Here is a 26,704-nt window from a genome sequence, read left to right as displayed (position 1 = left end):
AAAGATATCAAAACAAGAATGTGTCCTCAGTACACGAACGCCCCACTCGCACTATCATTTTCTATGTTCAGTGGACCGTGACATTGGTATAAAAACTCTATTTTGGCATTGAAATTAGAAAGATCATATCATAGGGAACATGTGTACTAAGTTTGAAGTTGATTGGACTTCAACTTCATCAAAAACTACCTTGACCAAAAACTTTAACCTGAAGCGAGACAGACGGACGAACGGACGGACGAACGAACGAAAAGACGGACAAACGGACGCACAGACCAGAAAACATAATGCCCCTCTACTGTCGTAGGTGGGGCATAAAATTTATTGGTGTCGTTTTTGGTATGAATTTAAGCAAAATATTACCGATAGATGCAGAATTGTCACACGTTAGTTTGTTTAATTGGTTGTAATCTTTTTGTATATGAAACTGGATGTAATAGACCAAAACGAGAAAACGCCCGTTCCCATGCTGTTAAAAGGGCTTGTAATTAAATCGTGTCTTTCGGTATTGTTCATCATATTTGTAATTTGTTCATTGTTTTGTACTTAAATCAGGCCGTAAGTTTCCCGTTTGAGTTGTTTTGCATTTGTCATGTAGGGGCCTTTCATAGCTTATTATGCGGTATGGGTTTTACTCATTGTTGAAGGCCGTCCGATGTCCTATAGTCGTTTAGCCATTTGGTCTCTGATTGAGATTTGCCTCATTGGTATTCATACCACGTCTTCTTATTTGTATAAGCTTGTCCCTATTGCACTTCAATGTATTGAGAGATAAAAATTGAAGTATCGGCAGATGTAGACCAATTGCAGACAGACAGATCAGAAAGTGTACACACGTTTAAACTCGTCGTATAGTTAGACGATTGGACAGACGAACAAAGTGATTTAAATATAGCTCTACTTCCAGACAAACAAGTACGCCAATATTCATACGTATACGCCGTAACAAAGGTTATGTAACTTATCTATTGATAAAGGCATCGTTCAATATTATTCTCTTATACCGGCTGCTGTACTTCCTATATAATATTATGTTACAACTTCATTTTCGATCGATTGAGGCAATAATGGCATGAGTTAAATTGCACAAAACAGCTCTTATTATTGAACAAGAAGTACTGCTTATATTTCAAATTTGAAAGATGATTATCTTTTGAATGTAAAAAAAATTCAAAGTACGTCGGGACCTTTTAAAGTTGACGATACGGTATCGGTTTTGTCATTGTTGAAGGTTATACTGTTGTCAATTTATGGTATTGCCTCACTTTATTTATAGTTGGTTCACATTTTGTCATGTCAATAATGTTGTCTATCCTCTTACAGTACATGAAGCAATTTAGAACTAATGTCGGACGGAGATGCATCTTTATACTTCTATCAGATTTTCTTTTTTGCCGTACATCTGACAAAGCAATCTGCTAGAATCCTTTTATATAGTCTTTTTTTTTTTATTATGAAAAGGTTCCTGTCCAGATTTCGTTTCGTAAATGTTTAGCACAAATATTTTTCCATTTTATGATTAACCATCTTATAAATTTTTATGATACGTATCAACGCTTTGAAAAACACCTGCATATACTTGACAGCGAACTCGTGTATGGCGGGAATGATTAAACGACGTTGTTGCGATTTAAACTTAATTTAGCGCCATACTGACAGACGTCATAAAAAAATAAGGTAAATGGCTTTTATTGAAAAAACAAGCACATGGACCCCAATTTTTTTCTTCTGCAATCAATTAAGTACTGTTTCAAGAACACTCCGCCAAAATTTCAGGAAAAAATCAACGATCAAATTTTTTCTGCACTTCCGAAAAGACGCAAAAATATGGTCAATTTCTTTATTTCGGATATAGCATCTAAATCCGGAACATGAGGATTTGATATAACCTTAAACTTGTTTCAGTATGTTGATGCCATGGATCAAGGGAATATTTTACAGAAAACCCGGTTAAGTTATGACTTTTCGTTCAAAAGTATTGTTACTTTCTTTAAAAGTCATAATTTATGACATTACAGGGATTTTCTTCCAAATATGCAAATTTCGAACCAAATTATCTCAAAAAGTAAGTCATGAAGGTACTTTTTTCTTTGCATATTTGCAAAGTACACATTGAAATTGACCTTCTATCAAAATTTTAAGATAAAATCAACGAGGGATCTCTACTGTATCGTATGCCCTTAAAAAAGAAACAAGGTTCTATACCCATTTAAAAGTAAATTTATTATTAAGTTATTATTCTGTCTTGTGGTCATCAATCACACCTTACAGTATAATTATCATTATATCTCCAGAGAATTACCCATTATAAATTAATAAATATGATCCCTGCTTTATATATTTCTAGAATTTTAATTATTAACGCGCGTCGTTACAAAACCAATGCTATCTAATTCCGATGTCTCAGCTTTTGCTCGATGTACCAATAGTAAATGTATTTCTGTAGGTTTGAAATTTTCAAAAGCGTCTGCACTTACTACTGCAAGAGATATTCCTTTTGCTTTTAATGTTGCAGATATGACCTCGTACCCGCAGTAACCTTCTCGCTCATGTAAAGGTTACGCTCGCTTTAAAATACCTAATGCTGGATTGTTACGTGAACGTGTCGGCTGGCTGAAGGCTGTCCACGATTCCACGAGAAAATTTTTTGTGAGTCCTGGTCATTGTTCCTGTCTTAGAGTTGAATGCAGGTATAACTGTCTTGCTATCTAAACCCGATGTCTTCATTATCGTACGACGTAATCAAAACGTTGGTCATGAGCCGTGACTCACCCCGAACAGCAAGCTATAAAGAGCCCCGCAAAATTAATAGTGTAAAATCTTATTAATATTCAGTGGAATAGGACATACAGAGGGCATGGGTTTTCTACTGGAGGTACGATTAGTCACCACGATCAGATAAATCCAGTACAGCATTATTAGCCATATCTATAAAAGTTATAATTACTTAAAGCAGTGTTGCGAGCTTCTGAAACTTCCAACAAATGTAATAAACTGAGGCAAGATTTGACGGGATGAATCTGAAAAATTGGTTGATTCTTTAGTATTCTTGTTCACCGTGCTTGTTGTACATTGAACTACATTTTTAACATCATATATTCTTTTCATAGCTCCTCCGCGTTTATAATGGCTGTCTCTCTTTGACTTTTTTTCACAGCTGTTTTCATTTCCTTAACTCTAAACTCAAATAATATTATTCAGTGTTCATAAGAAATTTCAAGATTTCAAATACGGAAGACATGTTTTGATCTGCTTTAGTTTTTGGAAAATGACGCGTCAGCGGCATTGTTCCAATACCATTGACCAGACCAACAGAAAGTCGATTATTGCCTCCGCCTACCGCACTCCGTTTCATATTTACTATTTTACAAACTAACTGGTTTCTGCTTGTATTCCACTACACTCGAACAAAGTGTTGTAGTCTGTCGGGAACCAGTTTATAATTTGTAAACTACAAAACGTAATCGGTTATTGATCGTTCCGTTTTGGTGTTTCATACCGACTTATATGGTTCGAATAAGCTTAAGACCCTTCAAACATTAATGGGATAGGTATATTAAAGACTTTTACAAAAGGATGGAACTGTTTTACTTTCAACGTCGTACTATAGTGATATCTGTCATATACGGATTTCCAATCTCACCGGTTAATTTCTTCTTTTACACGTGCTTTTGGAACTTCCTGTTTAAACATAAGTTACCAAATTGTTTTTTGAGTGAAATAAACTTCTTTTAACAATCATCAAACGTTCCCGAATCATTTTCAAGCAGTTTCTACTTCTGTTTGATGATGAAAAACAGGTTTTGTGAAGAAAATACCGCAAAGGATTGCAAAGGCTTTGAAATGTTAAAGTCAAGTCGGCACCTGGTTAAATCACAGTCCCTGTGGTTAAATCGGCACCTATTTGAAGTAAATTCGGCATCCAATAATATTTGTTTTTATATTTCCTATTCAATTAATTAATAACTGATACCAAGTACATAGTGAATGTGTTGTTGTGTATAAAGGTAAACAACGAAGCCCTTACCCAAGTTGTTATTATAACAGTTGGACAATTGGAAAAATAAAATGGAAAACTATGAGTCCCTTTCAATAAATCAAACTTTCATGCCAAATAATTAGCAAATTTAAGGTGTTTTTTTAGTAAAGTTTGAACAGCATTCAACAATTAATCCTGTAAAATGCTCAACTGGTTAAAATAATGCATAAAAAATATCCAATATCTCATATATCAGTCCTAATAATTATGACGTCTGGCAAGGCTATTTAATTTTTTTTCTGGGATGCCTACCTACGACGTTTGAAGAAGGGCGTCCCAGAAAAATATTAACATAGCTTTGCGGTCATAGGAAGGTGTCCAAGAATAAAATTAAAAAAGCCTTTCCAGGTGTAATAATTATTTGGACTACCTAATATATGATTAAAAGAACACAAAAAAAAATTCATTTAGTTGAGAAAAATAAATATATACAAAATGAACATGAACACCCAAAAATGTGAAACTTAGTAAGTATTTAACTCCTTTTGCCTCAATACTGAAAAAAATCTGGCAACCCCTTTCTTATTTTTACTCTTTTTGCTTAAAATACTGTTGAAATATATATTAAACATGGGTGGCGAATTGACTAGATCAGGTGTCCATTTAAACAGGTGCCAATTTAACCAGGTGCCGGTTTGACTAGAATTCTTTGACAAATGTTTGAAATTACACGAGTGTCATTAGACCTTTGATAACAGTTACAAAAAGAGTATTTACGTAATTTTTTTGGGGAGAAGGGGGTTCAGACTATGTACCAGTGAGAACTATACAAGCCTTTCTACAGTATTTATTTGTACAAATCAGGCAGTCTTGACCTATTCATTTGTCTTTAAAAAACAGCCAGTTGTCACCTTCACTTCACACTCACACATATACGAATATCAATAATATACTTACGAGACATGTTGCAATGTTAAACTAATTACGGTATGTGAAAATCAAGACTTCCAAAAACAATATCCCAATATTACAGACAATGGAGTAATTTTTCCTCAGAGCTTTCAGCTCTTTGATTAATGTCTACTGCACCATGATGACGAACATGGCCTTTTAACAAATGCGTTGCACCTTCAATAGATAACGGACATGGGTGTGTTTGTCTAGAGTCTAAGATAAAGATCCCGTTTTTCATCACACGAATTGCCAGCCAGTTCGAACTTTTCAGTAAATCGCATGCCTCAGCTTTTGCTCGATGTACCAATAGTGAATGTATTTCTGTAGGTTTTAAATCTTCAAAAGCGTCTGCACTTACTCCTGCAAGAGATATTCCTTTTGTTTCTAGTGTTGCAGATATGACCTCGTACCTGTAGAAACCTTCTCGCTCATGTAAAAGTTCCGCTCGCTTTAAAATATCTCATGCTGTATTGTTACGTGTACGTGTCGGCTAGCTGAAGGCTGTCCACGATTCCATGGGCCAAACGGTACTGCTGATCCATGTGTTTTCTACATACTTAACAAGACGATGAAGTGGTTTGTCTGTAGGTCTTTCAGGTTTTGAAAGTTGGTCTGATGTGATCTGCTGGAAGGAAAGGCAACGCCATCAGCTTGCGTTCATACTTGAAAATGCAGTCTTGCTGGCGGTATGCAGACTGGTAAAAAAATACATATAAAATATGAACATAAACTGATGAACCAGTTTGTAATATCGTTATACGCTATAATCAGACTATATAATAAGGGACGACACCAAAAGATCAATGTAAGATAAAAAAAACAAACTTGGTTGAACTGTTGCAGGATTTGGTTATCCGACATTGATTTTTATACCTTATGGGTCAATCAAATTTTCCAAAATTAAGTTAAGAGGAGGATAGGGGGGTCAGTGAAAACAACTAGTTGAATTAAGCTTGTTTATCCTTCATTGAACTTTTGATTATTTTACTTAATAATAACCTATAGAAGTCCATTAATTCGAATATTATACCGGAACTATTATACATGTGGATATTTCTTTATGTGGCATTAGTTATAATCATTGCATAATAGTTGTAGCTCTAGATAAAATTTTGCGAGCAGCCCGTCAAGCTCTGGAAAAGGTATGTCTTCAACCATTCTCATCTCGCCATTGGATACAGCCCACTCATAGAACATTTTCAAATCGGATTTAGTTTTGGTGCGAGTATTTGCATTTCTGGTAGCAAGAATAAATTGTTCAATGTCACTAATCGTAACAGCTTTTTATCTACCATCATTCCCCTCATTTGAATTATTTTGAAGTAAATCTTCAGGGTTTTGTACATGTATGGTTGTATCACATTGCTCAAGATTGACCAAAGGCACAGAGTCAACATTGTCAATGGGGACCTCCTCGAGAATAACACCTCTACCAGCTAGAGCGCTGGCTAATGTCAACAACTCTTCTCTATTACTTAATTGTTCATTGCGGTCTATGTCATTCACAAATACTTGAAGCATATCTTCCCCCTTTTGTCGCAAATCTGTCTGAAACTTTCTCCACGGCAGACCTTCATCTTCCATTTTCACGCAGGGTAGTCTGATCAAACAAATAAACAGTACGGGTGGCGCTTTACGTGTAGAGTAATGCTGAAGTGTGTATTTACAAATATAAAACACAACTTTCAAATTTTATTCTCAATTCTCATAAATTCAAAAAAAATGAAAGAAATAAACGACATTTTGATTTCATCGATGTCCCGTTTCATCTGTTCATAATGCATGACTGTGATTTCGTAATGCACGGGTGTGATTTCATAATGCATGACTGAGATTTCGTTATGACTGGCTGTAGCGATTTCTCCGTTCATATTGACCAGATGTCGAAATTTCCCTTTTATTGATTGATTGATTGTTGGTTGCTTTACGCCGCATTAGCACTGGATCGATGCCTCTGCTGGTGGACTACATCTTCCTATATCTATTAGTACTGGCATGATAATACGGATTTTTTTGTGTTATTAAAACTTGCTGTTACAAAATATTAGAAATTATTAGAAATTAAGGAATGTATCTCCCTCATGCAAAGCTCTGATTCCATTCACGGATTTGGCTATTCTTTTTTAACCTTTTGGATTATAGCACTTTGTCTTTTGTATAAGCTTTGGATTTCAAATATTTTAGCCACGAGCATCACTGAAGAGACGTGTATTGTCAAAATGCGTATCTGGTGCAAGAAAATTGGTACCGTCAATTTTATTACGGCCTTCAGTTTTTTGCATGAAATGTTATAGTTACATGGACACGTTACCGGCACTATTAAATATAATTTCATCTAACGGTATTATGAAAAACATGTTCCGGTTAATTGTAGTAGACATTGCCCTGTCTCCGTGTTGCAAACCGCAACTTGAACTGTAATTGTTAAATTTTTATACATTGTTACTTGGATGGAGAGTTGTATGATTGCAGTCATACCACATCTTCTTATTTGCTTGTACATTTGTTTCTGCTTCAGGGATGTTTTAGACGGTCCGATAATAATGAAGTGAGTTTTAAAATACTTATCAGAAATACATATGTAATATGTGGTACAACCACAACAATCATGCTTTATTACTTATTGATCTCCAAATTCACAAAACATCCGTTTTAATTCACGTCTGGCACGGACGAAGTCGAACATATCTACTGAAAACAACCAAAATACTTAAACATACGTTAAAGTTTTGTTTCTATATGCGACTTCATGTTTCTGCATGTCAACTAAATCTTCTTGCAAATGTGATGCACACCTTGGCTTTCCACTGGTCTGCATAGAACTTTATTTCTTAAACTAGCCGTTGGGAATTTGTAATGTAACTTTTTTGTTCATTTCTTTACTTGTTATTTATCTGTTGCATTTGTGTCACTGGTGAGTTTTGTAGACGAAACTTACTTTTGACGTAAAAACAAAACATCTTTTTGATCTGTACATTAGCAACTGTTAGCCTTGTACCTATTTTTAACAGTTTTCCCTCACCAATTGTTCTTACTTTTGGCTCATTAAATCCTTTGACTAAGTCAATACCATGTCCCTCTAATTCTTCTGTTGTTTAAAAAATCTGAAAAATTAAATGAATTGCAATGCATTATAATTAGAAAAATCATTTCCTAAGTTTGTTGGCTATATACAGCTGGAAGATAGGACCTTCAATGGGAATTCTTTTTGTCGAATTTTTGGATGTTTGGATTAAGTTTATTAAAATTTCGGTACATCCGGATTTAGTGCTTTAAAGCCCAGGATTTGGGGATCAGAACCCCTCTTACCCTCCCTAATTTAGGTTGACTTATTTGTAAATCTTACTTTGCTGAACATTATTGCTGTATACAGTTTATCTCTATCTATAATAATATTCAAGATAATAACCAAACCACTGAATTTCCTTGAATTTTTAAATCAAGGGCAGCAAATTAACAGCACATAGACCAAGGTGAGTGACACCTGCACATGCCTATAGTTTCAGTATGGATGTATTACCATTATGCAAAATAACCTACAAAATGGTTCTTGCTTGTAAGGATATTGAAAAGTTCCTTGCTACAGACATTTTAAATGAATAGTCCTACTTGACATTTCAAGATTAAACATACCTTTTTGATCTGTACATTAGCAACTGTTAGCCTTGTACCTATTTCCAACAGTTTTCCCTCACCAATTGTTCTTACTTTTGACGTAAATACAAAACACCTTTTTGATCTGTACATTAGCAACTGTTAGCCTTGTACCTATTTCCAACAGTTTTCCCTCACCAATTGTTCTTACTTTTGGCTCATTAAATCCTTTGACTAAGTCAATACTATGTTCCTCTAATTCTTCTGTTGTTTTAAAAATCTGAAAAATTATCTGAATTGCAATGCATTATAATTAGAAAGATCATTTCTTAAGTTTGTTGGCTATATACAGCTGGAAGATATGACCTTCAATGGGACCCTTGGATATCTGGTATGACCATTTCTGGATACAGGAATTCTTTTTTCGAATTTTTGAATGTTTTTGTATTTTTGTATTGTACAATAAAACGAACAAAATGAAATATAAGGAGAGTCCCCCGCTGTAACCTGACCCCATCTGAGAACTTGTAAACAGTCAAGATCCACCCCCTTTTCGAAAACTTGAAAACTGTCAAAATCCCTACGTTAACAACATATATTCTTGAACGGAATAATAAAACATATCAGATAACTTAAAAGGCTAGTCCCCATGGGTCACCCTTACCCCTACCTCCTGCCTGTTTGACAACTTGTAAACTGTCTAGATCTCCACCCCTTAATCATAAATATTACTGTAAATGATTTCAAGAAGATTTGAATGATATACAGGTGTAATACATAGACGTCACTTGTGCATATAACTTTACTGGACCGGACCAATTTTTATTGGACCTTATTCAACGTCAGGCAACCGATGGACAGACTTATTTTTAGAGTCTGATACAATTATTTCTTGATAAAGTAGGAAAAAAAGTTACACGCAATCTCCACATTTACAATATATATTTGAAACATTACAATCTACCGTTGCAAACTTTCCAAGGGTGCTATCCAGCACTTTGGTTTTACAAGTTGATGATTGGCCATGGTTATATTTTTTTTGGTAAATCAAAGAGGATATGGACATTGCATAAAACGCAACACACGTTTGTCCACTCCAGGATTACTTCCCCAGATATAGAAATGTGTGGAAGCAAGATTTATATGAGTGATATGTTGCAAGAATCACCCCACTGTTGCATTGCTAAGGTTCCATAGAATATTATATAAAAATGCCTTTGCCGTATCTTTTATAATCCTGTATATGGATCATTTATGTTTGATGTCCGAAAGCTTTTGACCAAACTTAGATGATTCGGGACCAAGCCACTTAAAGAAAAATTCGCTTTCCTCAATTCCAGTTAGTTCAAGTCCCTTTGTATAAGCTTTTATTCCTGATTTCCAAAGTGAATACGATTATTGACGGCCATTGAAACGGTTAAATCTTGACATCAAAATATCTTTCTTTAATAGAAACGTGAAAACTCGCTCACACTTAGTTTGTTGTTAACATCTACGGGCTGAGAAAGAGACGTAGGAATGTTGTCCAGTGCAGCACTTCTACTCGGCCGTGTAAAAGAAAAGTCATTCGTATCGTGAGGTTCAACAGGCTCAGATACAGGTATTTGATCCCACAAAAAGAAAGAATTCAAAACATATCTTATGACACGTAAGTGTTTTAAATGGTTAATTTAATTGTGAATGTCCTGTTTGTTTATGTGTTTTGTTATTATATAATTTTTGAAAAGGTAATATATTATCAGTCCAACAAATATGCCACCCATTACGGTTTCCACGTAGTTGGAACGCATTTTGGACAAAATTAATAGGTTTCAATTAACAGGATTAAGAGTACATTTTATATGGTTAACGGTAATCATTCATTTGTGTGGACAATTTCGCTTAAAGCTAGTCTTATATTCCTAAACTGTTGGGACCATATAACCAAATGGTGACTGGGGTATAGAAATATGGTCACCTGGTCTTCTCCCGACCGGCAGTAAAACGCTTGCCGAAGTGGGGCGTCCGTTTGGCTCCGGGATGTATCAAGTTCGCAGTCACGTCCGATCAGAAGGGGAACGTTAAATCCGATGCCTCGAGTAAAGAGAGTGCCACGCTCTTTGCACGTTAAGAACCCTTGCAACAACTCTTTGAGGGGTCCGTAGGTGGCCTTTTGCAAGGCAAAATTTCTGTCCCTATCCAATATACCCTTGTTCTACAGTGGCAGTCCAAATTTCCCCGACCATCATCCCAGATGGCCTCTATTGTATCAACCTACCTATTGTATTTATTGTGAACTTATTCTCATCCTGAATATGCATGAAATATTTGCCAATGGACTTTAAGCAACCAAAAATCAATCAATGTTTGGACCATAACAAATGGCAGTCCTAGATTTTATTTAGAAAGAATACTCATTGCATACCTCTACAATATGTCCTTCTGTTGATAGCATGCTGAAGTATAATAAAAAAAAATATTGGTATGACTAGATTCATTAGATCTTTTGCTTCAATGGTTCGGTTTTTGTTTCTTTGGCACATTCCCCATTTCCATGCTTTTTGGATTTATTATACAGTAAATATCATATTGTTTCTATTTTTTAAACCTCAATTATATTACCTGAAAATATTTTTTTCGACTTGTTCCATGATTTTGCAAAATAGCTCATGTGAGTCCTGTTGCTCTCCTATTTTATACTACGGCCAAAATCCTTCCAATTTAGAGAAAATAATATAGTGAAAAAGCTTTAATAAATGCATATCTTAATGCAGAGGATATGTAATGTGACAGAATTTCTATATTATATGTTCCTAAAGAAAAAATATTATATTCTATTGTATAGCAATTTAATTTTTCAAATAATAAGCAATGGAAAACTAGCATGCAATACTGAATATTCAAATATTGCACTGAGTGCAATATACCTTCAAAATTATTACTTCATTATCCTTCAAAAATGGTTAAAATTATTTTATAATACAATAAAAGGGTTATTGCGTGAATATTGTCACTCATAGAATATATATCGTAAGCTTGTGCAATATAAAATTCTATTCATTTTGGAACTTTATTATAAGGAACAAATATGCACTGACAGATGTATCACTTGTTGAAAATGTTAGAATATGTGTTCAAAATTAAGCTACAGGGCTCCACTTTGCAGGTTTATTTGAAATTTGCGAAATGTATAGTATTATTTTAAAAAATAATTGAATTTTTGTATGCACTGATGTTGATGTGAACGTGACAAAAAACATAACTCCAAATCCAAACACCTTTATTCTATGGTCACAGAACCTCAAAATCAGTTTTAGAGGTAAAAGGATTCATTTTAAATAACTGCTAAAGGAATCTGATTTATACCTGTCATTTTTCTACATAGTGGTTCAGCAGTAACTGGAGCTGTCTGCATAAAATCTTTCAAACAGCATGTAAAACATGTTTGTGGCACTGAAATATAAAAAAAAATACGATAATAAAGGTGTTTTTTTAACAGGAAGTTGTTGAAGGAATTGCCTAAAAATGTGTATATCCCACCATATGGCATACATACAGAAAGAATGTACGGATGGACAGGCTAAAGCAAAACAGGAGCAGGGGTATAAAAACGAGAGGCTTTTGAGATGACCACCTAATTTATAAACTACCATATATGCCCCTAAATTTCATGAATTAAAATTCCGTTCATTATTTACATATTATCTTCTCAGCAATATATTATGATATACAAATCAATACACCAGTTTTATTTTTTCAATTCGGAGCAAAAAAACAAATACCTTTACAATTTTGATGATATTGGAAAACTTTATGAAGGTCGGCCATTATTAAACACTGTAAAAGGGCGTTTGCATAGCATAAGTTCTTCCCATATGCATTCAACAAACCACCACGTGGAAATACTTCTGAAAAATTGAAAAATGATAAATAAAATCTTCTTTTAGTGATTGTCTTGTGAACATTTTCAGATTATTTTTTTTTGAGGATTTTGCTCCCCTTGTATTTTATTTGCATGGTTAGTGGGGTAAATATAAAATATATATGCTATATTGGTTGTGATGGGTCTTAGAAATAAGAATTCATGCATGCTTGATTAAATGAAACCGTGTATGATCAATGAGCTTATTAAGTCATTCACTTTGAATCATGGACGGTGGTTCTAGGTTACATTTTTTGGTGAAACATCTTCCACGACAGGCAGTAACTATGTGTATGAAAGGTTTATATATGATTAACTTCCTAAGTTTTCTTGTAAATTTATTTCATGTATATTAAATGAATACTGAACAGTATTATATGACTTATATATGCAGATGATGCTACGGTTCATTACTCATCTAAATCAATAAGTAATATAATTCTTATATTAAATACAAATGTGGATAATATTTCAGAATGGTGTAAAGATAATAATATGTTAATAAAAAAGGTAAATCAAAATCTATGTTAGTAGGTTAGAAAATGCTGATTATGAAAAATTGTTGAAGTAACTATTGATAATTGTTTGTCATGGTATTATCAAATATACCTCATGGGTTCTAAAATGTCTTTTAGAATTGGTTTAATGTATCGTTTAAGAACATATATATACCAACAGATGGTTTCAAATACTTGAATTGTTTTATATAATATGAATGTTCTTATCCTGGGCATACAAAAAATGCCGTATTTGGCAAAACCTTTTCAACTTTTGATCTTCAGTGCTGTACAATTTTGTATTTTTTTCACTTTCGATCTTTTATATCTAAGCGTCACTGGTGAGTCTCGTGTGGACTAGACGCGTTTTTGGCGTATTGAATTTTAAACCTGATGCTTTTTGTTATCTATTAATCATGATTTTCTTTGTCTAATATGTTCTGCTTTTTATTTGTATTGTAGTCCTGTAATATTTTGTTTTCATTTCAATGTTATATTTAACTGTGCCATTAAAGTGCGAGGTTTGGCATGCCATAAAACCAGGTTCAACCCACCACTTTAAGTCCCCTTTAAAAGTGTCCTGTACCAAGTCAGAAAGATGGCCATTGTTATAATATTGTTTGTTTCTATGTGTGTGTGTTGTATTTTAACGTTGAGTCGTTTGTGTTTTCTCTTATTTTTGAGATAAGACGTGGCACGGTTCTTGTCTATCCCTAATTTATATATTTGGTTTTGATGTTATATTTGTTATTCTCGTGGTGTTTTGTATGTTGCTTGGTCCGTTTCGGTGTTGTGTCGTTGTTCTCCTCTTATATTTAATGCGTTTCCCTCGGTTTTAGTTTGTTACCCCGATTTTGTTTTTTGTCCATGGATTTATGAGTTTTGAACAGCGGTATACTACTGTTGCCTTTATTTTTCATTAAAATATTTCCCCCTTTGTCTTTATGTCCCTTTCTTTATCAATCGAAGCTTTCGGGGCGAGCTGATAACCAAAACGGTGTTTTACTTTGTAAATGCTTTATGTTCGTTTGAAGTATTGAATAAGAACATAAATGTATTTATAAAGGTTACTCGGGAACACGTGTATTTGTTTACTTTTAACACGTTTAAATCAAAACATGTTTATGTTTAATTTGATTGGACTATCAGTAAGTTATTACCGGTTTAAGTTATATAAATCATGATAACTTCATGCTAAAATTTTAGCGCTAAAATTATAATAAGATAGTCTAGAATTGTCATTCGAGGTTCGCCTATCCGACAGAAAGGTTCGTTTAACACCCACCCACCCCTTTTATTAAGACTTCATAGGAATGTGAATCAGTATGTTATGTAGAAAATAGTTCATTAGATACATGTATGTAAATTGAAAAGATTTTTTCTTCAACTTATAGAACATTTTTCTATTGTAGATTGTGTTTATATGTGATGGCAGCGGTCGATGACAGCAAATTTGACATTTGTTTATTGTATATAATAAAAATAAGCTTTCTGTGCTGTCGGGACGAGCTGATAACCAAAAACTGTGTTGAGTTTTTACTTTGTAAATGCTTTAAGATCGTTTGAAGTATTGAATAAGAACATAAAGTTCATTTCTAACACTGCATATCTGAAGTACTTCTTTAAATTCAGTTGCAGTGTACACATCATGTCCTTCAAGACATATTTTCTGAATGCTGATTTTAAGTGTGCAGCCCTCCTATCACAGATAGATTCTTCTCAGATGAAAAGGATGTTCTAAAGCAAGTTGTCTAACAGCAAGGCCTTTTTCAACAGATGAATCCTTATCGCAAATTTTATTAAAGGTGTTCAGATTTATGGATTGTCCTAATACTGTGGATTCATTTATGTTCGTGGGTATCAAATTCGTGGATTGCTATAAACTTGCATATTCGTGGACATTTGATTTCGTGGTTTTGTCAATCTCTATATTCAAAGCCTATTGAAAATCTGTTATTCGTTGAACATTTGATTTCGTTGTTCACCGGTACCCTCGAAATCTACGAAAATTGGTATCCAACGAATAGTAATGAATCCACAGTAATAGGAATACCTCTCGCAAGTGTATATATGACATCTACCGTATTAGTTGGCATTTCGTGGATGCATGATTTCTTTATCAGTTGTTGGTGGCTTTGACTCAGCTGTCAGATAACTGCAAGTACTCTCATATCTGTTCATTGATTCTTATTATGTCGAGATGTATAAGTACCCTGCAACGTCCACTTTTTTTTGTCCATCTGGTGATTAAAGCCTTTTCAACTGATTTTTAGAGTTTTATGTTGTACTGTTATACCACTATCATAGGTTAGGGGAAGTGTAACCCTGCCACATTATTTATGCATGTGCCTGTTTGAAGTCAAAAGCCTGTAATTCATATCAGTGGTTCCATGTTTCTTTTGTCGTAGACCTCAATCCTTATTATTGTTCCTTAGGAGGGAGGGACTATTAGATTGAAGTCACGATTTACGATCAAAATTTAATTCGTCTGACATTTTACAACCACATGTATAAAGAGACTCAATTATGTCGTGCAATTCCGATAACCAGAAAGACCAAAAAGAGGTCTATAACATCCCACGCCTAAAACTAAAATGTTTTAATCATACAAAACTAACAAATGTTGGTATGAAGCCTTCAAACTATAAAGGGCACGGAATATTCTAAATCAACATCGATCAGTTTCAGGGCTGCATTATCTCGTCATCTGACTTGTCAAACAAACAAACTGGAATTTAGCTTAAGGAAGGATAGAGAGTTTAAGACATTAAATCATGTCATGTGAAAATATAAAAAAAAGGAAAGGAAGGGATGTTACGATACACTCTGAGGATGGCATTGAGAAACTATACTCAAGCGAGGTCTTTCACTTAGAAAGTCCCGAAACACTTTAAAATAAGGTGTTTTTGGAATGTTATATTTATTTCAATCGTCAAGAAGGTGGTGTACATGCTCTAAAATAATCCTCATATGACAAATTTACTGATGATGTCGGCAGGTCATTATACGATTGATTGATTGATTGATTGTTGGTTGCTTTACGCCGCATTAGCACAAAAAGGCTATATCGCGGCGAGAGCTAATTCGACTATTTTTACAATTTAAAGCATATTTTTAAAAAAAGACAAAAGGTCCTTCAATATACTAAAATTCTTGACTAAAGCAAATTGAGTATATACAAATAAAAATCAAAAGTAAAATAACGTGATAAAAATTAAAATCGATTTAAATATAATAACAATTTTATATTCTATAATAAATTCCAATTTCTTTTAAAAAAGCAACAATATTTGTAAATGGAACATTATTAAATAAATCATACATATTATTGACATTGAAATGTTTCTTACGAATATCAGCAAAGTCAATACAATTAATTAAAACATGTTTAATAGTATATTTGCAGTTGCAAGGAACACAGTGTGGTTCATCTTCATTTTTTAAAAGATACTCGTGTGTTATTCTAGTATGACCAATACGGCATCTAGTAATAACACACTGATCTTTTCTGCACATAATATTATTAAAAGGTTTGCCTAAATTAGGTTTAATTTCATGCAATTTATTTTCATCTTTTTTACTCCATTTATTTTTCAATATATTAAAAACATATTCCCTAATAATAGATTTAAAATCAGTATATGGTATATCACAGTTCGATAGAGGGTCACCCAGGGCATTCTTTGCCTCAAGGTCTACAGCTGTGTTTCCAAGGATTCCAACATGACTCGGAACCCATAGAAATATTATTTCTTTCAGAAGAATTTTTAAATTCCTCATTACATATAAAATTTTCAGGATTGTTGGGTTTTTAATTTTAGTATTTCGTATAGCTTGTAAACATGAAAGTGAATCCGAACATATAATAAATTTGGATTTGTCTGAAGAAGCAATAAATTTTAAAGCCAAAACTATTGCTTCTGCTTCAGCAGTAAAGATGGATGCATCAGATGGCAAACGGAGGGTTGCAGCTCTGTCCCTGAAGACAGCAGCAGAAGCAACTCTATCACCATCTTTTGATCCATCAGTATAGACAGTTGAAAAATCTAGATAATCGGCTTTAATTTCAGCATAGTGTTGCTGAATTAAAAGAGGATTTGTTTTATTTTTATTGTGTTCACGGAGATCAAATATCATTTTTGGTTTGGGAAGTTCCCATGGAGGACATTTGCAAGTTTGAACTTGAGCAACAGATTTTAAATCAAAAGAAGCTAAATGTGGTTTTAAACGTAAACCTAGTGGAGGAATTTTATTTTCATGTTTTGCAAAAATATCTTCATAAATCGGATTAAAAACACAGCTGTAGGCAGGATTATCTGAATGGGCTTTTAGTTTGACAGCATATTGAAGTCCAAGCTTCAAACGTCTGTCAGTGAGTGAGTGCTCATCAGCCTCTACATACAGACTCTCAACTGGTGAGGTTTTAAATGCGCCAAGACAGAGACGCAAACCTTGGTGATGCACAGCATCGAGAATCTGTATGTAGGACTTCCTTGTAGAGCCATACACTATAGAGCCATAATCTAGTTTAGATCTAACAATAGATCTATATAAATTGAGTAAAATGTTGCGATCAGCACCCCAGTCAGTGCTGCCGACAACTTTTAAAATATCTAAAGCTTTTAAACATCTCGCTTTTAACATTTTGATATGGGGTAGAAAGGTTAACTTTTTATCGAAAAGTAAACCAAGAAATTTGGTTTCATCAACCATTTTAATTGGGTTGCCGTACAAAGTTAGTTCTGGATCAAGATGCAATTTTCTTTTGTTACAAAAATGCATCCCGACCGTTTTTGAAGTGGAAAATTTAAAACCATTTTCTGAGGCCCATTTTTCAATTCTTCCAAGACATAATTGTAATTGTCTTTCAATGTTATTCATATTTTTGCCTCTGTAACATATTAAAAAATCATCAACGTACAATGAACCTTCAATATTACTTTTTAAAACTTCAACAAGGCTGTTGATTTTAAGACTAAATAATGTAACAGATAAAATACTGCCCTGAGGGACACCCATCTCTTGATCATATAGATCAGACATGGTCGAATTAACTCTTACATTAAATTGTCTGTTCGAGAGAAAATTAGAAATAAAATTAGGCATATTGCCTTTCAACCCCATATCAAATAAATCTTTTAAAATACCATATTTCCATGCAGTATCATAGGCTTTCTCAAGGTCGAAAAAGACCGACACCACATGCTCATTTTTCGCAAAACCATTACGGACAAATGATTCGAATCGAACAAGATGATCAAGAGTACTGCGACCCTGTCGGAATCCACACTGGATATTGGCTAATAGCCCATTGGATTCCAGGAACCAAACAAGTCGATCATTGACCATCCGTTCGAGTGTTTTACAGACACAACTGGTAAGAGCAATTGGTCGATAATTAATAGGATCCGTATGATCTTTACTTGGTTTTGGAATAGGCACGACGGTTGCAAGCTTCCAGATTGATGGTAAATCACCAGATTCCCAGATGTTATTCATGAGCTGCAAGAGAGCTTCTAGCGAGGAATCTGGCAAGTGTTTTAAGAGTTGGTAGTGAATATTATCAGGCCCACAAGCTGTATCATGGGCTTTTGACAGAGATGTTTTAAGTTCTTCAAGAGAAAATAGTTTATTATAATTTTCACCATTTTTTGATTTAAAATTTAATTTAATTTTTTCTTTTTGTTTTTTAACTTTTTTAAAGTCTTCCCTGTAGTTGTTACAAGAAGAAGACTTTGCAAAAGTTTCACCAAGTTTGTTGGCAATATCCTTTTCAGATGTTAATAAAGTATTGCCGTCTTTCAAATGTTTTACAGTGGCTTTAGAATTTTTACCTTTTATTTTATTTACCATATTCCAAACTTTTGTCATCGGAGTGCGAGATGTAATCCCCGAGACAAATTTTTTCCAGGATGTTCGTCGGGCTTGCCTACAAGTCCGCCGTGCCTTAGCGCGAAAAATACGGAAATTACTCAAGTTTTCCGTCGTTGGTTGTTGATTGAACCGTCTTTCAGATTTTTTACGGTCACCTATGGCTTGATCACATGCGTCATCAAACCACGGTTTACTGGGATGTTTTGGATTTGCCGAGGTCTTAGGAATAGTTCTGTCAGCAATTGACGTTAGAACTGTATTAAAAGTTAAAATTGGATCTTGCACAGTCTCAAACATCTTTGACTGAAGTTCCGCTCGACAGAGATTCTCAAACAGGGACCAGTCCGCCTTGTCAAGTTTCCAACGTGGTACTCTCTGTTGGGCAGAATTAAAAAGATGTTCAAGTACTATTGGAAAATGATCACTTCCGCATAGATCATCATGAACACGCCATGAATAATCCAGAAGCAGAGAGGGATCGCATATAGTGATATCAATAGAAGAATAAGACCCGTTTCCAGGATGAAGATACGTATTAGATCCATCATTAAAAATGCATAATCCTTCTTGAGAGACAAAGTCCTCAATGATCTTACCTTTGGCATTATGAGTCTTGCTACCCCATAATGGATTGTGGGCATTGAAGTCGCCCATAAGTATAAATGGTGAGGGTAATTGATCAGTGAGGTTTTTGAGTTTTGCTTTATCGATAATTGAATTAGGTGGAATATATATCGAACATAATGTAATTGTTTTGTCTAATGATAAACGAATTGCAACTGCTTGCAGATCCGTTGTGAGTTGGACTGTGCTATGAATGACGTTGTCCTTCACAAAAATTGATGATCCGCCTGCAGCACGTTCATCTACCTTAGAAAATGTGCTATACATGTTGTATCCTTTTAAAGATACGTTGTCACTTTCTTTTAGATGAGTTTCTTGAAGACAAAATGCAATAGGTAAAAAAGACTGAACTAGAAGTGTTAACTCGAGAAGATTTATTTTAAGACCTCGGCAATTCCATTGGATTATATTTGTCATTATTTTTTAAAAGAAGGGCGAATGCTGTCGAGTTTGCCAGCATTCTTATTTCGCTCACCCTGAGATCGTGATCTTTCGGGTGGCGGAACACTTTCAGTTTCCATTTCAGTTTCGATGATAAGTGTTGAAAATCTGTTGTGCGAGGAGAGTCGTCGATCTTCAGGACTACGCGCAGCTGGTGTTACTCCGCCTCGACCCCTACCCCGCGACCTCGAATCAGAAGACTTCTGAGAGGATGTATTTCCTGGCTTCTTTTGGACATCCTTCTTTTCTTGAGAACGAAGAGGAGATGGGGCTCTGGTAGACTGTGTACTGGACGAAGAAGATACCTTCTTGGATGCAGATGAAGGAAGACTTTTGGAGGTGGAAGAATCATCTATGTCATTGGGAAGATCCCAGACAGATTCACCGCTCCAATTGTGTATTTCTACTGTTTCTTTTTTCTTTTTATTTTTTTTCTCATTTTTTTTTGGTGATGATAGTGAGCTCTGTAGGGAAGATTGAGTTGACTGAGTACTGGTTTTGGAAGATATTGGTTTTCTTGGAATTAATATTCTATCGGTAGGTTCTGTTTCAACAGGTAGCATTTTAAAATTGTCCGCATCAATTGGCCAAGTCATGCGAGTTTGTGTATTCTCGTGACTGAATGAGCGGACAACTTTGCTGGCGTACGATGGTCTGTTTGAAACAAGGAGATCATTCGAAACAGAAGCTATCTGTTTAGCTTCTGGGTAACTAATGTTTCTTTCTGTTTTAATTTTAATAATATTTTTTTCTTTAATGTAAACAGGGCAGTCCCTAGACGATGAAAAATGGGATTCACCACAGTTTACACATTTAGAAGATTCAGAGTGACAGTTTGTTCCCTCGTGTCCTTCGTCAGAACACTTGAAGCATCTCTGCTTACCACGACATTGTTTGCTTCCATGACCAAACTTTTGACAAGTAAAGCATCGAATTGGGTTTGGGATAAACATGTCAACTCTGATTCCGAAGCAACCTAAAGTAATAGATGGAGGAGGAGTTGGAGTTCTAAAGGTCAAAAGATAAGTATTTAATTTGATTATATTTCCATTCTTTTTAATTTGAAATCTAATAACATTAGTTACACCTTGGCTTGAAAGTTCCTCACCGATTTCTTCCACGGTAAGGTCACCAAGGTATTGACTTCTGTCTCGAATGATCCCCTTACAGCTGTTCAAACTGTTATGAGGAGAGGCAGAAACAGGAAAGTTTGTTATTGTAGTCATTGTAAGTAAATTTGTTGATTGACTTTTGTTGGAACATTCAACCAACAAATTGCCAGATCTCATTTTTGAAACTTTTTTAACAGTACCAGCAACGCTTTGAATTTGTTTGTGAATTACAAAGGGCGATATTTTTGAAATTGGTTTTTCTTCTGTTCCTTTTATTACAATAAATCTGGGCCAACTGTCATCTTCCCGACAGGGCTCTGAATCATCACATTTTCTTTTCTTATGTATTAAAGCTGATTTAGAGGGTTTGTTTTGTTGTGCCATATGAAAGGAGAAAGATTCACCATTCTTGCCATCCACCCACCTCGGAGTGCCTACAAGGGCGATGCTGTGTTTCCGTGGCGAACCGGGATCGAGTGCTAATGCTGAAAACGAGCTCCAAATATAATGTAGCTGGTCCTCAAAATCAGCACCCAAGATCCACTGCGGAAAGCATCAGATGTTCCAAGAATAGTATACTCAAGCAGAGCGTATCCATCAAGCGAAAAAGAAAGCGTACCACTTGATTGACCCATGAGCCATCGCCTTCTTCAGTTATCCAAAATATAAATAGCTTAATTTAAAATACATGTGTATATTATGAAAATTGTAACAAGAAAGCTTATTGTTGAGGATTAACTGAAGGGCTCGACATGACCAGCCGATTGATCGAACCGGGTCCATCCGACCTCCCGTTTAGATGATTTCGAAGCCAAAGCAGCTTATTGAACTATAGTCTCGTCCGTCCGGGTATTTTCTGACCGTAAGGAGTCTGGCTATAGCCCTCATCCACAAGGATCTCGTCAACCACCGACACGGGTAGCAACCCACGGCAAACGGGTTGGAGAGCCTATTTTATTTAAAACATCGGGCATCTCACGATGTTCGGATCACTTTAGTCTGGTCTCTACCCTTCGACCTGTCCAGCATGGGTAACCCTACCAGGAGACGAAGCTCCAGCTGGCATAGCTCTTGGGGTCACTGAGACACGCAAGCCCTCCGACCACGGCAAGGATAGCGATCCACCGAAATGACCTATAAAGAGAGTAATAAAACGCATCATAGAACTGATAATAAGGAAAAGTGAGCAAGACCAACGAATGTGTGGCAATGGTCCTGTGATTACCAACACGAAACTTTAATTAATTGTTCATTTTAGTTTGAACAATGGGAGAATACCTTGGGCAGTATCCACCCGTTAGCAATGCGCTATTCATAAAAACAGACTCTCAAACCATGCAGCAAATCCATGCAGACGTAAAGTTAAATAAACTGCAACAGATTTATTCAGACCATCTACAAACTTGATATCAATTTGGCTTCTGGAGACACAAAACAGATCAAAAATATAAAGTATAGAGACGAAAAGAAAGAGAAACGTGTAAACATTCAAAATTATAATATTTCAGACGAATTTACTTGAAGTTATTGTCATGAAAGACACTCATTCATTTATACAAGAAGTCGGTCATCCAAAAAACCAAGTGCCATCCATCACATGTTACACCAGCGAACAACTTCTAGACCATTTCATTAAATCTAAAATGGGAAGACTGGGAATTGACCGCACCATTAATTTAGGACCTTTCTTCGTTACAACATTAGTTTGTAAGAATTGCCGACTTATAAAGAAGGAAACAAAAGATCATCCATTTTTTTTTAGCCCGATATGTTTACAACAAGATGCATCATACAGGTCATACCGACGAATTTTTTTTATTATATTTCTGCAGCTTTAGAAACGCCAGTTTGCGTAGATGTCGATCTTTGGATATCTTCTTTAATGGAATTTAGCAGTGATGACGACAAAGCATTGACCAAAGCAATAGAAGCATCATTCCCATTTTCAGAAAGAGATCTATGCACGAAACATTTTAAAGACAATCTTAAACATTACATGTCCGACGTAGCTGCCGTGGAAACAGACGACCGAGTTATAATATCCGAAATGTTTTTGGTGAAAAGTGACAAGTCAACGCCAAGGACAGATATGAATTTAATAGGATATCATCAGAAATCAACACTGTTTCTTCAAATTAAAAGTTTAACAAATACTTTTCTCAATTCTACAAGAACAAAATCGACGAGTTTGTAACGAACCCAAGACAAGAGGAACAATTCAAAGGTGAACTGTGGACCAACAACAATTCAGAATCAATGAACAATGTTTGTCAACTGGAAACCGAAAAGAACACCTGATCTTATAGATTCAATTTACAACGTGGTTGATGACGCCAAGAGATCTTTATACAGCAGTGGGAATTACAGACTTACTCCTATGTATTGTAATTTTTTGATTCCAGAATTAGCTTGGCGACAGAAGTCCGATAGTCAACAGCTTTGTGCATTCAGCAATTCCCTGAGAGACAGTAAGAAAAGGTGTGTGCCCGAAAAGATTGTGCCAACAGATGGAAAATTAACATGAAAGGCAAAGCGTATAGCTACAAAACCAGGACAGGGGAAGAGAGCACGGAACGAAAGAACTGCCCCCAAATGATAGCCGTAAATAAACTGATTATAGATACCAGGACTAACTTTTGTATATACTATATACGCCAGACGCGCGTTTCGTCTACAAAAGACTCAACAGTGACGCTCGAATCCAAAAGTTGAAGAGCATTGAGGACCAAAACTCCTAGTCACAGTGTAACTTATTCTAGCATTTCTAATAACTGTATTTACACCAGTTTGCTCATTGTGATTATATTCCCACACATTTTTTTTTATATTTTAATACAATTTGATGTAAGAGAATCGCAGGTTATATATAATACACTTGTTGATCTTGAAAAAATTTCAGCAGGAACATCTAATATTAAATGAGGCTGGATAGTTGATAAAGCTGATATTAGATTCATTGCACAGCATGAATTGAAAAGCCAGAGAAAAAGATGGCAATGTATTATTAACATCTGAAAGTAATCATTATTGAAAAAGAATAGAATAAAGGAACATGAGAGGAGTTATCGTAGAAAAGAAAGAACAACAACAGCTCAACCCACCCTATTGAGTTTCATGAATTAGATGATAAATCTACCACAACTGTTACGTGTTAATTAAGAGAAGCAGTAAGAGAATCTGCTTTCAGATGTCATTTTAATACCAAGTCTTGCTGAAAAGTTTGCAGAGGCATATTGTTGAAAAGGCAACACCAACAACGATGAAACGAAATGGAATAATATGTAGTTCAAATTAGATTGATTGATTGATTGATAGTTGGTTGCTTTACGCCGCATTATCACAAACAGGCTATATCGCGGCGAGAGCTAATTCGAATAATTTTTATAATTTAAAGCATATTTTTAAAATAAGGCAAAAGTCCTTCAATATACTAAAATTCTTGACTAAAGCAAATTTATTATATACAAATAAAAATCAACAGTAAAATAACGTGATAAAAATTAAAATCGATTTCAATATAATAACATTCTTATATTCTATAATAAATTCCAATTTCTTTTAAAAAAGCAACAATATTTGTAAATGGAACATTATTGAATAAATCATACATATTATTGACATTGAAATGCTTCTTACGAATATCAGCAAAGTCAATACAATTAATTAAAACATGTTTAATAGTATACTTGCATATCATCTTTTTTACTCCATTTATTTTTCAATATATTAAAAACATATCCTCTAATATTAGATTTAAAATCAGTATATGGTATATCACAGTTAGATACAGGGTCACCCAGGGCATTCTATGCCTCAAGGTCTACAGCTGTGTTTCCAAGGATTCCAACATGACTCGGAACCCATAGAAATATTATTTCTTTCAGAAGAATTTTTAAATTCCTCATTACCCATAAAAGTTTGATAATTGTTGGGTTTTTAATTTTAGTATTTCGTATAGCTTGTAAGCATGAAAGTAAATCCGAACATATAATAAATTTGGATTTTTTTGAAGAAGCAATAAATTTCAAAGCCAAAATTATTGCTCAGAAGCAGTCAAGATGGATGCATCAGATGGCAAACGGAGGGTTGCAGCTCTGAGTTCAAATTAGAAGAAAGCAAACCAGTGTAGAGAGGAAATTATCGAATATGTTAAGGAAAGTTAACTAAATAAAAGAAAATATCTTGCAGCGAATAATATATCCAGGGAATAAATAATGATAGCTATTTGGCAGTGAAAATATATCGTGTTCAATTTGCTACTTTATTTAGTAAAGTTGGGTTAATTGATTTGAATAGTATATAGTATTAATAATTCATTTTGCAATGTTGGTGTATTCTGTTATTGTCGTATTAAAGTGATTATAAAATGTATTTCATTTTGCTACCTAGTGATCAATTTGACAGATAGTGCAAATTGATAGTGACATTATTCCATTATGCTTTGCAGATTGACGGTGCCATTTTACTTGTATTGTTTCATTGTACTGTACAAAGATATATTTCAAACGTGTGTTTTTTTAACTTAATTCTACCTGGCTGTGGTATAAATCAACCGTGTTATAGTGCGCTTGCAAGTGTTTCTTGTGACGTAGTTATATACATCATATGTTTTGGTTATCATTGTTAAATATTGGAGTGACTTGCAAATACTGTAAGCCAACTTATTTTCGGGACTTTCGCGAGTAGAAAAATGGCGCGAATATGTCAATATTTGATCTTTCCTTAATAAACTTCATCAAGTAAATCAGATAATCGCGAAATTAAATAGCCGCGAGGTGGTCAAGAAAGGGTAAAACCCGAAATAAAGTATCCGCGTAAATAAGTTGGTTTAATAACGATTCTGATTGTTTTTTCGGGATATACTTTGAAAACTTGAATTTGTTTGTTTCGGTACTTAACCTTTTGATCACTCGGGTATACACGTTAAAATATTGTTTTCATTCTTGTTGAAACGATAAATTAGCGATATTTCCTTTTGTAAAGGTTAATTACTCTCCAACGGTAAAAGTGAAGCCTTCAAAATTTAAACTCGATTTGTGTGTTGTGATAAGTATACGTTTCCTAACATTTGGTCGAGTCCAACAAAAGTTAGATATGGAAACCAATGTTGGGATGTACTTACGTATGACAGGACGTACGGACGGACAAGTGTTGAACTAATGCTCCTTCCACTACGGCGAGTGCAATTAAAAAAGGGTGTACGCAAAACCAATATGACAGACATGAACCAATCGCAACGACAATTATTTATCTACAGGCTTATCAATTATTACGCCAATATAACACAGATGTAATTAAAGTGTCATATCAGTCTAAATGTCGAATTTTTTTTTATGGTTTCATCTCTTTCAAATAAATTTAGTAATCGATTAAAATAAACCGCGTATTAAAAACGATTTCCACACAGGTGAGTTTTGCATTAGTAATCACACCTAATGCGATTATATTAATCGGCAATTTCCGGAGAAAAACCGAAGTCTGACGTCACATTGTCAACACATGTATTTCCGATATTGCAAAAGACTATAACCAAACGAGAATATATATACGAACGATTTCATTTACGACAATGCGGAGAGGAGATCGCGGAGGTTCAAGTAGAGGCAGTGGGACGAAATGTGTGGGAACACAAATGCGGATGAATTTGATAACACTAAAGAAGTCTTTTCTGCTGCTCTAAGCTAGTTTTTTGAATATGAGGAGAGACTGTTCACATTTTGATGTCCTG

At 34.7% G+C, this 26,704-nt stretch overlaps 1 protein-coding gene across 1 annotated transcript; it reads right to left on the bottom strand.

The window, feature by feature from the left end:
- Positions 1–19,839: 19,839 nt before the first annotated feature.
- On the bottom strand, positions 19,840–21,360 carry LOC134718247 (uncharacterized). Its single transcript, XM_063580743.1, has 2 exons — positions 20,513–21,360; positions 19,840–20,251 (listed from the first exon to the last, which is right to left on the bottom strand). The coding sequence occupies exons 1-2, from the start codon at positions 21,358–21,360 to the stop codon at positions 19,840–19,842; spliced, it is 1,260 nt and encodes a 419-aa protein (XP_063436813.1).
- Positions 21,361–26,704: the final 5,344 nt, after the last annotated feature.

Source organism: Mytilus trossulus, chromosome 5 (genome assembly GCF_036588685.1).
Source record: "Mytilus trossulus isolate FHL-02 chromosome 5, PNRI_Mtr1.1.1.hap1, whole genome shotgun sequence".
NCBI classification, from domain to species: domain Eukaryota; kingdom Metazoa; phylum Mollusca; class Bivalvia; order Mytilida; family Mytilidae; genus Mytilus; species Mytilus trossulus.
The sequence above is the reverse complement of the archived record's forward strand: the minus strand, read 5'-3'. Positions and strand labels throughout refer to the sequence as shown.

Bases quoted from the DNA above. Each gene is read 5' to 3' on its own strand.
- LOC134718247 (XM_063580743.1), bottom strand. From the start codon at position 21,360: ATGGCACAACAAAACAAACCCTCTAAATCAGCTTTAATACATAAGAAA. The intron at 20,252-20,512 runs GTACGCCAGCAA...ACACAATTGGAG, and splicing joins CTTGTTTCAAACAGACCATC to CGGTGAATCTGTCTGGGATC.